General features: G+C 39.8%; 1 protein-coding gene across 1 annotated transcript in view; it reads right to left on the bottom strand.

The window, feature by feature from the left end:
- Positions 1–14,327, bottom strand: part of dock9b (dedicator of cytokinesis 9b) — a 43,590-nt gene extending 29,263 nt beyond the window's left edge. The window contains exons 1-6 of the mRNA XM_053314320.1: positions 14,137–14,327; positions 11,668–11,784; positions 4,848–4,937; positions 3,168–3,250; positions 1,084–1,153; positions 348–443 (exon numbers count right to left, since the gene is read on the bottom strand). Coding sequence (XP_053170295.1) covers positions 348–443; positions 1,084–1,153; positions 3,168–3,250; positions 4,848–4,937; positions 11,668–11,784; positions 14,137–14,253 — 573 coding nt within the window. The 5' untranslated portion in view covers positions 14,254–14,327. The remainder of the gene's footprint in view (positions 1–347; positions 444–1,083; positions 1,154–3,167; positions 3,251–4,847; positions 4,938–11,667; positions 11,785–14,136) is intronic.
- Positions 14,328–15,744: the final 1,417 nt, after the last annotated feature.

The raw sequence follows: 15,744 nt of genomic DNA, 5'->3' as shown, positions 1-15,744 counted from the left end.
TTTACTGTTTAATTGTTACATTGTATTATCAATCATTTATTATCTGCTTGAAGTGAATTACAGATGTTTCATAAGTAAAGTTATAACTTCTGGCATACATTTAACACCTTAATTAACATTTAAATGTCTTCATATCTGTTTACAACTACATTAGAGTGGATTATAAACAATGTATTAAGTGTTTATATTGGTTATGAATGCTAAAGTAAAGTCAGTCATCTTCACCAGAAAAGAATGTACAAGCATATTAAAGTCACAATCACTACAGTCACTAACAACATTAGAAAGGGATTATTCAAGGATGTGTTGCCTTTAGTGGTTCAAGCTGTTACTCTTACTGTACCCACCCGCATAGTCACACTGATTGCAATGTTCATGTTGCCTTTGTACAGCCAGCCATGTTTAGACACTCCTCCCTTCTGAGATCCGAGGGAGGCTGTGTCCTGCAGAAGGAGGAGATCAAAACACACACAGAGATGAGAATTACATTCATTTTGCTCTGAGTTTAAAAATCTGCCGACTGCCCTCAAGGCCGGGCGGGAGGATACGCCCACGTTGTTGACTGCCTGAGAAGAACACTCTTCATTAAGACCAACATTAAGATCAACACTGCACTTCTCTAATCTCAGGGGATTTGAGCTGTGACGGTGTGTCCATTAAAGGTCACTGGCTCCTCAGTTAATCAATGCCTGAAGCAAGGCAATGATTGGGGAGGGATGTGCTCTTAAGATACTACAAATGTCATGAAGATGTTAGCTACTCTTGGAAACAGAACATCAGAGACAACAACTAAAGGTTGGCTCGCAAATGAGAAATGGAATTAAATAAATGAACAAAATATTGGACAATAAATTAAAAGACAAGTGTTTGTGCTCTGTTGCATTTCCTGAAAATTGAGTTTGTGATGGCACTGGGTTTAGCATGCATGGCTTTGAGAGAGGTTGAACCCATTTGCCCTAGAGAGTCATTGTTTGACACTCCTGGTGGTTTTTAAGTGGGCAGCTCTGTAGATGAAGTACGCCGTGAGAAGAGGATGCAAAAACTCTTATTTAATAGAAGAAAGGAACATTTAGAGATTCTTACTTCATCTTTTTCCACATCTTCATCCACCTCAAACAGGTGAGATGCCAGCTTCTCAGGTCTCAACACCTTACTGAAAGGAAACAGAAAACACAGCTTAGTCATTAGTTAGTTTAACTTCAAATTCAACTTCAGTTCACATTTCAGGGACATGATAAAAGGAGTGAGGAGCCAGGAGATGCTTAGTTTAGCTTAGTGAAGAAGGACAGGAAGCAGGTGGAAACAGCTGGCCTGGCTCTGCTTAAAGTCTGTATGTAAGTCCCTGTAAAACCATAACTTTTCATTTTAACAATTCAGTTTGTGTATCGATTGAACAAACAAGATTTCACATGTTAATTAGTAAACTTATGATCTTCTGTCTATAGCTTCACATTTAATGTATGTATAGATATGAGCGTGGTATCAACTTTCTATTCTAACCATGAGTAGGAAAATGAATAAGCATGACTATTCTATTGTGAGTTTAAGTAGAAATCAGTTTAACAGTGAAACTAGGATAGACCAGAGTCCATAGATAAAAGATGGGTTTTAAACGTAGGTCTGAAAATCAGCTGACAATTGTGTTTTGTAACAAATGAAGATATCTCACAGCTGTTTGTAAGCCAGAGAAAGTGTACTGCAAAAATGAATTCTGGATGTTATGAAGGCATGCACACGCACAAAATATTGTCCTTTGTATTAGACAGTATGGGAAAGATCTTGGTTGTGTAACATAAATGAGAACGGGCAGATTTGATCCTATGTGTGACTGATGAATATACACTTATTTTTTAGAATGCAAATATTAAAAATGTGCTGTTTTGTAGGGCTACTCAGGTCAGGAATGCTTGTTCTAGCTTTACAGGACATCACTCATCGCTTCTCTAAGTGCAGCTCAAATCCCAGACGGACAACCTGCCCTTTGACCTTTACAAGACCCAGCTTGCTCTCGGGAACTACTAACATAAACAGTCTCAAGGCCAATGCCAGGACCTGTGTAGTTTTACTCTACGATGTTTTAAACATGACACACAACATCTGTAAAGTGCATTCTTGTCCTGAAGGAAAGTGGCTCGACCAAGGACACATGGATGTTATGCATTGTAGGATTTCCTTTAAACTTTAATGATATCAAGCAACAGTGGTCCCAGAATAGCCCTGCTTATCCTTGGTAAAAAAAAAATGGAGGAAGCTCTCTATTGTTGTTGAGCAACAGCTTGGAGCCTCCGAGACAGAGATTTCCGTGTTTCTAGGGTTCTGGCTAAAACATTCACTGGGCTGTAAACAAAGGGCACTGAACACAATAAGATTTACAATACAGCTTGAAGGGCTTTTGTTACATGGTGTGCTATAAAGTGTACAAAGCAGACAACCAGTGGACAGCTCATGCATTTATACATATAAAGCTAGAAAAAAAATGCTAAACAGAGAATAAATACACACTGAAATCAAGTGTGATGGTAAGTTAAACTAATTTAATAGATATTTTATTTATTGAATTTAAAGGAGCATTCATAAGAGATGGATTAAAATATAGTCAAAATGAAAGTAGCAGGACCTTAATTGCACTCCTTATTATGGGCCAAGACCTACAGGATGTCCCTATCTTTCAAATGCCACACCACCAGCCTGTAAGACTTTCGGTTATACATTTGAATCTCTCCTAAGTTAACCCTGATGACACCATTTTGGCATCAGCAGTGTTATTTCCACAGACTACACAAAGCTCCCAGTCCCAGGGGACATTATGATCTATAAAATGTCTCTTTTAACAGGAAGATGTCTCACTTTTGCTGTACTGGTTACTTTCCAACAAAAGCTAATTTGTGTCTTTCTCAGGAGAAAACATAGTTAAAGTATTATTCACTTATATTGACAGATATGACTTTTAATAAACCGGTTCAACTCAACTGTTTCTCAACAATTCAAACAGAAGAGGTAGCAGAGACCTTGGCTGCATGAATACAGCTTAGTAGACTGTTCACAGTACTACTGCAATGTGTCTTTTTTCATTGTTGGTGAGCACAGTCCACAGTAGTCTGAAGGATCTGTCAGGACACTGGTCTAAACCACACATCTGTCAGTCCAGCTGACGCACACCCACTCACTTTGGGAGCTGACGGAAGTCTCCAGAATACTCCTCATACTGGTAATTGACCACGTGCCAGTCCGACTTGTAGGTTTTGATGCACTGCAGAGGCAGAAAGTGAGGAGGGTAGTTTAAGAAAAGAGAATATACATACATGATCCACACACAGACAGGCTCAGGAAATATTGTCTTATTCTCATGTTCTTTTAAAAAGCAAAACTTAAACTTGCATTGAGCATGTTGCTTTTAAGACATATCAGCTGAAGGAGCTTTAGCAGACACAGCTATGGTGAGACTACTAAAATTCACTGTGAACAAAAAAAACAGTCCTTTTAACTATATTTCATGCAGTGGAATAGTGCTGAGAGGTTTCACTCAGGGAACAGCATTACGGAAGTGTGTGAATTCAGAGAGGCACTATTACTAGGCAACCATTAAACCATTTTCCTCCATAGTACAATTCTCCTCATCAGTACCTACACCTCCCATCAGTGCCAGAATCCCACTGGAGGTCAGCGTATTTAAGGTCAGAGTTTTATTATGTATAAAAACTCAAAATGTCTCTCTGGGCTGGAGTTATATTACAGAAGAATCAGTGAGTTCGTTGAACAACAGTATGTAATTGGGACTGCAATTATTCCTGGGCTAAGAGGTGGACAATCCCAGAGGAATGTGTTCTGGACAGGATTACAGACACTGACCATTGTAGGTAATATTAAAATCACACCACCTCTCTGAGAGAAATGAACCCTGTCTGTATAATTTTGCAAGTTCAGAGCAGTGTAGTAAGATGTGTAGTCTCCATGTTAAAAAAAAGTGTAATGATTCTTTTCATTTTTAAAATCAAGTCAGTCTCATATGTCTTAACACCAACTGCTGCCTAAGCTAACAAAGATTTCCAGAAGTTGGAGGTACTATCCTGGATAAAAATGTCTCCTTTCACATTACTGTTTACTTTGTGATATTCCAACATGTGTTTTAATATCACTTCTGCGAATTCATAAAATACACATGTTGAGTGAGGCAAGGGGTCAGTGAAAAGTGGAAAAATGAATTAGAAAAAAGAACGTCCGCTCTCTATAAGGCCGCACAGCTGCTCCAGATGTGGTTATGATGTAATTCCTGGCTGCAGCCATGGGGGACTATCTTCTATCAGCCTCTATCAGGCCGCACCCCAACCAGCCCGAGCACACAGTTCCTCCGAAACAACATGACGTGAACCACCAATGAACTGTGGGCTCCATCTGTTGCAGATCCAATGCATTGTCAGGAAACATGTGAGGGTGGAGGACACAAATGGAAGTTCATATAAAGGCTAACAGCAACATTGTATCAGTTTTCCCTTGATCGTATATCATGTGCGTAGTCAACAAACATTTGTCTTTCTTGCTAGCTTACTCCGAAATCTAATCAGCTCTGCTTTATCCATACATCGTAAACAATTCAGAATAAATCCTTAGCTGGATTCAAGGCTGATAGTATGTGTTTGATGGGTCTTCAGGGTTTGAGAATCAGATGCATTATCTGGACAGAGGTGAAACACCTGTGTTTTGGTGGAAGGAGAGAAAACGTGGCTGCGCTCCAACAAAAAGGATAGAGCAGAGCTTTGGTCACAACAGAGAGGTTGAGGCTCAGGCCAAGATGTTAGGGATGAAGAATGGACAAAGCAGGCCTGCGTCCAGGTATATATTAGTTTTACCTCTTGGACAAACAGCGAGTGAGCTTCTTTCTCGGCAGTCTCTGGCACGGTGGAGAACAGAGTCCTGCCCTGGCGCCTCAGGGTGGAGATCTGAGGAGACAGACGGAGAGCAGGCATGAAAAGCAGAGTCATACAAGAGATTGGCACAACATATCCATCCTGCTGGTGTTTTTATGCAACAGAGCAAAAAATCACTCACACTCTGGACTCATTTCCTACTCTGAGTACATGTTTAGTGTTATTTTTACTACTCCTCATGATTACCGGTATATGAGATTTTATTGAACCCCAGAAGGCAGTTCTCTTTGTACCTGACTTCAAAGGAAGTCCAGACACCAAGTCAAGCTAAAACTGGCCTTCTGGAGCTGGTAGGGATGAATGACCTGCTCAAGGACACTTCAGCAGGGGCGATGCTACTTGCTAACCACATGGTCAAATCACATCCGATTCTCAACAATAAATCTATAGTTTGACACTTGACACACATGAGAAAATGAATACCACTATGTCTGCTTGCTAAAGATGAAGTTGACAGACAAGAGACAATCAGCTTAGCTTAGCAGTATAGTAGAAGAAACTGCTAGCCTGGATCTATCCAATTTTGTTTTTGGTATGGGTTTTACACATACTGTACTAAACAAACAAGATGAAGAAGCATTAAGCACGCTTTAGCTTCTTTTTATCCTTGGACAGACCTAGGCTAGCTTTTACCCCCTCTTTCCAGCCAGTCTTTATGCTAAGCTAAGCTAAGTGGCTCCCTCTTCGCTTCATATTTGGCATACAGATTGTGGTATCAATCTTTTCATCTGAGTCTTGGCAAGAAAGCTAATACACTCTTCCCTAGTGATGGGGAAATTAAGCTTTCTATGTCATTAAAAGGTTCTTTACATGTATCTGAAAAAGGTTCCTAACTGACATTGTGCATTGACGTGTGTTGGTAATCCAGATGTGTCTAAATATTCTACATTTGATACAAAGACACAATGTGGTGACATTGGTGCTTATAGGTGAAAGGTTTTTTACCTCTAAGACAATCACTGAAGAGAATGAATATAGTGTAAGAGTAGTAGTCATATGATGGTGAAGATGAAGTGTAATTGGTGAGATGTAATGTGTTGTTTCAGCTATGCAGCGAAGGCCTTAAAAAATGTGCAATAACTTGAATGACTTGCAGTATGCTGGGACTATGCAATTATTTGAATGACATGTATGTGAGGTGTGTGCTTGGTATTTATGTTTTTTATTTTTATCCTAGGATTAATGTTTTTATCTTTGCACTTTTCATCGATTTGCACTAATAAGGGGTTGCATCTTAATTTCTTTGTACAATGTACAATGACAATAAAGATCTATTCTATTCTGCCAAATCTAGGTTAATTACAAAAACTGTTATTTTTTAATATCAAGTTGAACTGCTTTCAGAGCAACAACAGGTTCACTAACAGAACAAAGCTGTAAACTACCTCAAATATCATCAGTCATGTGATTTTTGCAGTTTTGAAGCAAGCTAGCGGTGGTTTGAATGTAGCAGCTCCAGAATATTAACACAAACCTCAAAATCCACTATTAAGCGTAACATCTCCAGTATTTCCCCAAGTACAGAACAATGCCTTTAAACAAAGTTGTAATAACTTGAAAGGATATGGTCCTTTTGTTCTTTCACACAGAGAAATAAATTACAGCTACTGCAGAGAATCTTGTGCAGCCTACCCTTATTCCACTCCTAATTCTCCCCTCTGCCAGCCTTATTAAACAGATACAGGCAGAGAGAAGAGAGCAAGAATCCATACCAGAGGAGCAAAAGGCGCCTCGGGGCATCAAGACTGTTGGCCTGGCATGTCTTCCAAGCTATTGGACACTGCAGACGCCATTGCTCCCACTTAGTGTTCTGCTTTTCTCCTCACTCCACAAAGATGAGTAGGAAACAGTGGCACAATGACCTACTTTTGTCATAAATCTCCTATTCTTACATTGGCAAGGAGTTATTGAGTCTGTGCCCTCATTTGTCATTGTTCACTCTTGGAATAGCTATTAAGAATGTGTCAGTAGCCTAAATTGATCTAATATATTCAGGCCTGTGTAATCTGGACATCTGAAATCTTAAATCTATACTAAATATATTATTAATCACTCATACTGGTGAAAACATCTGCAGTGAGGAAAATTCAAGTTATTCAGGCCAACAGTGGAGCGGTTTGGCTGCAAAAGACTTGGATTGTTCTCCACGAGTAGTCTGGACAAATTGAATTGACTTTAGCCTTTCAGTTTGACATTTTGGGAGATTTGCTTGTTTGTTGTCTTGCCATTATGAGAAGATCAATACCACTCTCATATCCATCTATTAAATTTAAAGCTAGAGCCTGCAGGTAGTTAGATTAGTTTAGCCTAAACACTGGAATGGAAGCACAGAGAAATAGCTAACCTGACTTTGCACAAAGGCAAAAAAACTAGCTATCACCACCTCTAAGCCTCACTAATGGACGTGTTGTATATCTTAATCTGTGTCATGTTAATGTCTCAGTTTTCATACAGATTAAACAGAGCAGATACAGAGTCAGGCTTAGTGTTTCTCTTTGCTTCCAGTCTTTATGCTAAGCTAATATGCCATAATTAGTATATGGCATGAGTGAGGTATCAATTTCTTCGTCTAAATCTCAGCGAGAAAGTGAATACGCTTCCCAAGATGTCAAACTATTCTTTTAACTTTACTGGTGTGTGAGCAGAATGAGATAAAACTACAGTGGCTCAGTTGCTCTCCATTTGGTCATCATAAAAACTCTTTTTGGGTGAATGGCCAATTAGCATGACACAGTATGACACTTTTCACATACTTCGGTTGTACTAGCACATCGTTTAGGCATTATTTCCTATTTCTCAGTCTACATTTAACCCATTTACTCAACACCCACAACTTGTCCATTTGACCATTCACTCACAGGAGACTTTGACCAAAGCACAGCGCTGTCAGTCAACTGTGAGCAAGAACTGCTGGTCGCCAATTAACAGCATTCCTTTCACAGTCATTAAACCAGGGCTTTGATGGCTTCCACTGGGCAGAGCAGTGAGTTCCCACAGGCAGTGACGCTGCAGGGCAGAGAGGGTGATGCCAGGCATTAAATTCCCTAGCATGGAGATATCTGGGTAGAGTGGTTAGAGACAGGAGGGGAGAGTCAGGTATTCCCATGTTCTCTTCATACTTTGAAAGATGAAAGTGACTGTGGAGTGTTTCATCTGCACATATGTATGTTTGAATACATATGTGTGCAGGGTAAAAATGAGAAGAATTTTGGCCTGGTCAGTATACCCGACTATGAATTACAATCTCAAAAAAGGTTGGATGTAAAGTATATTAAGGCTACACTTAGTCCAATATTGATTCACAGCTCTCTCCGTATTCTGCATGAATGTGCAAGCAGGGGAAGTTAATCCATAACTCAACACTTTACCTCCTTTTACCTCCTTCCACACTGAGGCCCAGCTCTCTCTTGCACACCCAGTTACTGTGGGTGTGCAACTGTGTGTGTGTGTTTGTGTGTGTGTATCTGTACGACACATACACACACTAGACCCATATGTCTAGCTGGCTCCCCCCTTTTTCCTCTGTAAGCCCAGTGATGTAAAACATATGGCAGGTTAGACAGATGGACCGACTGGGTTGGACCAGACACACACACACACACACAGGCACACACACTGAGTCCTGGGCAGTTACTAATGGCTGTGCACTGCAGACGGCCTTGTAATGAAAGCCACTCATCATCTACTGATTGTGAAATGGTCTGGAAGCAGACGGTACATTGTAGATTTCCCACTGTATACTGCTGTTTCTATGAATTCACAAGTGTGTCTATTCTTTCCTCTAGTTTTATTGCCTTAATTTGACTGTTGCCGTATTATGCTACCCCGACTAAATACGATTAGTGCAAGTTCCTGGAGCACTGACAGTTTGAAGATGAGATTGTTTCATTTAATAACAGCAATATCCTCTCCCACCCACAGTACCATGTTATTAAGTGCATTCTCATGAAGATATGCATTACTGTACTACTTTGGGGTTTAGATGTGGTAGTAGATTACTTATGGATTACCAAATAAGATAAGGATGCTGCAGCCGTTAAGTAATCATACATGTATCATGGGAGTCAAGTAAAAAATAATAAAATTACCATAGCTTTATTTCTTTCCATATATTGTAATATATAAAAAAAACCCCAAAATGAACACTCTAAAGAGATTTTGTATAAGGATGATTCTGTCCCAAGCTTTTTGATCCATATAAGTGGTTGATCACTTAACCGTGATCACTATAAGTGGTTTCCAATGTATCATACTGGTCACAAATAATGGGTCACAAATATACAGCTTAATTTTTATTGAAGGCAGTGTGATTCGTAAAAAGCTGTGTACTGTAGTTTTTAGAAAAAGTTACTCAAACAGGGGGAAATAGTGCAGATGTTAGGGACTATTTTAAACGGAGGATTAATACACATTTGGTGCTGGTGTTTCTGGCAGCAAAACAGTATATGTGTATGTGAAATTAATTTAAAATAAACTACAACTAGCTGCATGTGTGTTTTATTTTTGCCAGAAGAATTGAGGAATGATAAATATTTGAGCATGACTTCAGCCTGTTTTCTTCTTGTCTCCTAAACTTGGGAGTGGACCCGCTGAGATCCATCTCAGCACCATGGTGATGTAATGTTGACACAGCATTGGAGTTCCTTTGAACAAAAGCAGCAGATCTCCGTAGCATGTAAATATTTATAGGACTGTGAAGCAGTGGTTCAATATGTGGAGGTCAGATTTTTGACCAATTTCACACATGGGCTCACCAGGTGATATCATCATTTGTTTACATCCTTGTGATCAGCTGTCCTGCAGGGAGGAGAAACATCAACCACGTGTAATACACACTGGACTCTTCTCTGTCCATGAACTGGATTGGGTTGCACCAGTTATTCAGAAATCCATTATTAAGCTTTTGCATGTAGTCCTTTCTAAGTTCATACTAATTTACCAAATCAAGAAATGTCCAAGCTAATAAAAACTAGTATTGCGTAAATTCATCGCCATGACACTACTGCTGTCCAAAAGCAATCTACAGTATAAACAGAGTCACTGTAGCATTACCATGCATGTAATAAGAGAGCTGGATATTGTGCAGCCACTCAACTTTCCTGCCAATTGGTCCTAGTGACCAATTGCAGTACTACAAATTAAAGGCACCTGGCTGCACAATGTGGAAGTGAACTTGTATTTGGCTCATGCACTCAGTGAGCAATTTTAATTAAAGTGAATTGGTGCTATCTTGTAGTTCAGTGTCTGGTTTTCCTAATACATCCATGAGCATCATGAGCTGTAACATAACTTCCAGAAATAGCAATTTTATGAGGCTAAACAATATTTTAAACTTAATTGCCAATCTTTTGTAAACGTAGTATACCCTTGTTTTATTTATGTAATGAAAGCATACGAGAAGAGATATGTGTTTAATAGCTAGTAGCATTCATGAAGTTTAGAAAAAGCGGGAAATATCATATTATACTAATCAATCAATACTATGTGGTCATTTAGTTCAACTTTACTGGCATGACTTTAGGTACTGTGGTGTATTGTGTTAAGTATCAGACATGTAATTTAAAATCTCCCCAGTTTACATTATTATTAAACAACATTTTGATGAGATATCCATTAAACAGGTCAGACATTAGCAAACTAATACTAGCTTTCAGTAAGCTACACAAAAGTTACACCTGGTACTCAGCTCATAGCCCTTCCTCCTCTGTCTCAGCTCTTGCTTCATGAGTGCCTGCCACTCAAGTGCTGCAGCCTTTTATGAAGTGTTGACTATGGAAAGTGAAATCACACTGCTGCTAAAATGACATACACAGTGCTGCTACATTCCTACACACAGCTTCCTTCTACTAGCAGTTCCAACAAGGTAGGTAACAAGACATTTCTCAGAGAAACTTACATTGTAGTTATTTTGTAATAATATGTCAAAATCCTTACTTTATTTCCACATACCTCACCTACCTCTGCCTAACTTACTGTTTTTTTCTGCTGAAGATGAGTGCTGTTTTCAGATATTTGTGTAGTTGGGAAGAGCAATGCTAACAATACAGATTACATAGTGACAGCAAAGACGGGGAGAGTTTCCAGTCATGAAAATGTGAGAGCAAATTCAAACCACAGTGTGTAGTGACTACATTGCATTCTTTTCTGTTGAGGCTATACTGTCACTGGAGAAATATCTGCCTTTTAACATGATTTCAAAGTGAAACTGGAAATACATTTCCAGGTGATTCTTAAAGCTAATATAAAATCCTGGTAGTCACTGGATTTTGAAAATGCATCTTCTTTTCTACAATTTGGCCAATCAAGTGTAATTGCTGGGTCAACTGGCCTGCTCTTATCTGTATAAAAAGATTTAAATCGTTATATTCAACATCATATAATTACCTGGATGTGAAAGGGGTCACTTAAAGTGATAATCCCACAGGTAATTAACATAGAATCAGAAGGTCTCGTCACCTCTATGGCTCTATGGAAGCTGTGTTGAGCGTAAAAGCCCAGATAAACCCTCTGTACACTACCTGGCCAGCACTAAATAGCAGACTAAGAAAGTCAGCAAGCTTGGGAACAATGTGGAACAACTAAAGAGCCAAATATTTTTTCTCAGAAGTTGGTGGAGAACAAAATAAAGCTAAATGGTGAGTTAATATTGTACTTAAATTCATCATGTGACCAGAAACACGTCCTCAAATGGAAGCTAAACCAAAAATCTACCTACAGGGATCAATATATAATTGCATCTTACCTGGAAGTCCTCTTGGGGGAATTGCAGCATGTCCCTCAGAACATCACTGATGATCTGGGTCTTCCTTTGTATAATTACATTCTCATAGTCCAGAGGCTCTATGATTTTTGGCTTCACCTAAAAGAGCAGACAACAGAATGGGATCAGCAAGCAGCAACATGTGGAAAAGGCAGTTTTTATTCTGCTCAGCTGTCTTCATTTTCTTTTAATGTTTGTGGTCATTTATTGAACTTTCGTCCACAATAACAAAACCACACACAGTTAATAACAATGTTTTTTTGACTGAGAGCATGGTTTGTGGGATGTGTTACAAAAAGAGTCTGGGGTATTCACACTGTCTGGACAACAAATTGCCATTGTTTTCACACGGAGTGACTGGCTGACAGCTACAGCAGCCAGATAAGGGTAGGGAGGGATGGATGGATGGAGGAATGGATGAGCGAGACTCTGTGTGTGTCATTGTACCAGTCACTATGTCATGAGCTCACGTGCAAAACCTTAACTAAGAGAAGTAAACAGTGGTCCTTGCAGCTCTATCTCTCTGCTGAGAATTTCCAGGAATGGACAGTACCTCCCCAAACCATTGCCCACTGCAGGAAGACATACAGTCTAAACAGGATTCTTCATTCCATTGTAAATCCTCATGCTACATCATAACAGAGTAGGCTTTGTAAGCAGTGATGCTTGACATCGGGTAAGATAGTGGAGCCTAGTTCATGATCTCGCAGAGTGTAAACTCACTCGTCGGCTGTAACATTCCACAGAAAATACCCAAGAGATTCCTCCAGCATGTCCTCCCTCAAGTAGAAAACCGATATTCACATATGACAGACATGTGTAGCTGTGTCTGCATGTTAGGAACATGAGGAAGTAAACAAAGCTTTGATCTATTTAAAGATGGACTAACAGAGTTTTGTTCTGAATATTTCTTGACAGATTGTAAAATTGAGTTGTTTTGTCAGGGAAGTAGAAAACATAACATACATTACAGATGTGGATTTGTTATGCACAGTTACATAAGTACATTAAGGACAACTACCATTACTAATTAGATTCTCCATTTATGGTTTGGTTTTTATATAGTATACTAATAAAATTTCATATGCACAAGATGAGGTCTTCAAAAAAAAGTTTATTTTCTCTGACCAACAACTCCAGGATGTTAGAACTAATGAATGTTTGGTCATTTTACTGTTTTACCAATGAATCAGGTATCAAATGGTATATGTCTATAATATATGTTTATGGGAATGTCTTTAGTTTTGCAGGTCAAAAACAAAACTTAAACCTGATGGTGGTAGATGAAAAATCAGAGGATCACCAAAGTTGTTATGATTCATCCTGAGGGGAACATGAATGTCTGTACCAAATTTTATGGCAATCCAGGAATCACCAGAGTCATTAGACTACATCATCTAGAAACCATGAATGTCTGTCCAAAGTCTTGGTCCAGTCCATTAATTTTGTGGTTTGGGACCAACCGGCTCACTGACAGAGTGGCAAAATATTAGCAAGAGTTATCGATCATTTCTCTGTACATTTCTAAATAGTTATAGTTCCCCCGGACCGAATGTGGCTGCTAGGCGTGACCATCATCTAGATTATTTGGATTTGCCTTTGGTTTGGTTCCAATGAACACATAACAATCTGTGGCCAATTAAACAGACTGTCTGACCATAGATTTACATTTTGATTCGTCCAACCAATCCTCCTGATGATGTAATGAAAATATCCCTCCATATCTCTCAGAGGTTGGATGTAAAGATCATCTGATAAGCAGTAAATCGCCGACTCTGATTTCCAACTGGATAATTGCCATTTAGACAGAAGGTAACAACAAGCAGCTGTGAACTTTGATTTGCCTGTAATTATCTCACATGAATATATTAAAAATAGCCAGTTATGTGATGATAAAGGTAAAGTTAAAGGCTAACAGTAAAACTGACTAACTAATGAACTTGTAGTCTTGATCGCTGATGAAAAACCTTAATCCAATCACCAAACATTAAGAAAAATAGTAATAAAGTTGTCAAATTTGGAAAAACCTTCATTTCTAGTAGTCAAACAAAATGTGGTTTCCATATTCTTACATGTAACATCTCAAACTAGTGAATCTCTTTGCATCAACTTTACAGTCAACTTGTTATAGTCTCTCTCTGACTCTGAGGCACAGGAACAATTAATGAACAAAGGGAACTACAAGTGCTCCATTTCCTAAAAAAAGATCAACATTCAAGCCCCTGGAGAGATGTACCCTGAAGCTGCTATTTCCCATATCCGTCCAACCCCTTTTTAAAAGGGATCTTCAAAGCTGCCTTTTGAAAGGGAACAGACGAGATAAAAAAAACAACTTCAAAACAATCAGATAAGTTCTATTTAGCGAGCAACTCCCAGAACAAGATTGAATTTGAGATAAATGTCAAGCTCTTAATGTATTTCAATGTAAAGGATGGTACAGCACAGACTTACCGCTGCCACCTGTGACCCAGCCTCCACCTCTGCCTCAATCTCAGCCAGGCACTTGTACTGCTGTGGAGATTCTATTACCATCTCCCTTTGCCTGCCTTTCCCTGTCCGACCCTGCATGATGATGGACCCCAATCCTGTGTGTAGCCTGTGATCAGGTATGAGATTCACTGCACACACACAGCCATGACAGAAAGTTGCCTGCGGTGTGTGTGAAGGGTTGTGAGAGCTTTGCCGACGTCCAGTGAGATTCCCTCCGTACTCAATCACACAGCCTCCCTCTCTCTCCCTTTCCCTCTCTCTCTCTGTCTGTGTCTCATCAGGAGGGTTGGGCCCCTCCCACCCTCACAGCTGTGCAGCTGTGATACTGTGTGTGGATATGTGTGTATGTGTGTGTGTGTGTCTGTGTGTGTGCGTGTGTGTGTGTGTGCGTTAGTATGTGTGTGTTTGTATGTACTGTACAGTATGTGATTTGTGTGAGTGGGAGGGGATGAGAAATCGACCACTCCCCCATTAAAAACTTAGAAGAGGCCCGGGAATCAAGCTGTCAACTGCCTGCTCCACCTGCCTATGTGTGTGTGTGTGTGTGTGTGTGTGTGTGTTGAAAATAGAAAGTGGAGGAAAGAGTAGAGGAAAAGAGGAGATGAGAGAGGAGTAAAAAATAACTGTTACCAGCCACACTAACAGTATTTAGACACTCAATCTGAGTGTATAAAGTTCTACTCCCCATTGATATTTTGGTGTGCTTTGAACTGTTCCTGCGCCGTATCCGCTGCAGCAGGCACCCACAGCAGGGTCTGTTAAAACACACTTCCCCTTATCCGGCACTCGGGCGCAACACACACTCGCACACACTCTCCTGCTGCTCCAGGAACAGTTCTGAGTTGTGCCTTGTCTCTCAATCCAGTCAGCATTCTCTCTGAGGGGAATTGCTCGCCTTTAATCTCAGCGATGGAGGCGCCTCAGCTCAGCTGTTTTCTATCGGAGAGTGTGTTTCAGACTGATGACATTTAAAAATTTAAATGAGGAATTAATCTGGATAAATTTATGCTAATCCTGTTTTTATTTTTTTCTCTCTCTTATAAGAGAACTAACTCCCAAACCACGCCAGTGTTTACCAGCCACTGAATCTTTCTAACTCAACAAGCATGATTAATAACCCCCCCAATTATCTGTATGGGTAAAGAAGTTTGGCCTCTCTCATGCACACAGTGAGAGGGAGAGAGGAGGGATGTCAGGAAGAGGGGATGACATGACTTCAAAGGCTATCATCACTCCATTGCAGTTTCAGCACCATCTCTCCTAACAAAATGTAGCACAAAGGCAGGCAAGGTTGTGTGTGTGTGTGTGTGTGTGTGTGTGAGTTTCAGTTTTTCTAACCCAGGGTTCTCTGATGTGTGAGGCACTCTGCATAATTTGCATAACTTGTTTTAACTGTACTCGCTTCAAAGAGACTCCCTGAAATGTACCATTCAGAGAAATAACTTGAAAAACACAGGAAACTCCTCAGAGCCAGTGCAATAAGATTATTCTTCTGTGCCAACAGGGTATCTGAAAGGGGAAAAAGCTTTATGAGCAATGGGCATAACCTCATGACCATGCAATGACCTG

The sequence above is a fragment of the Scomber japonicus genome, chromosome 24, assembly GCF_027409825.1.
Source record: "Scomber japonicus isolate fScoJap1 chromosome 24, fScoJap1.pri, whole genome shotgun sequence".
Taxonomy (NCBI): domain Eukaryota; kingdom Metazoa; phylum Chordata; class Actinopteri; order Scombriformes; family Scombridae; genus Scomber; species Scomber japonicus.
The sequence above is the reverse complement of the archived record's forward strand: the minus strand, read 5'-3'. Positions and strand labels throughout refer to the sequence as shown.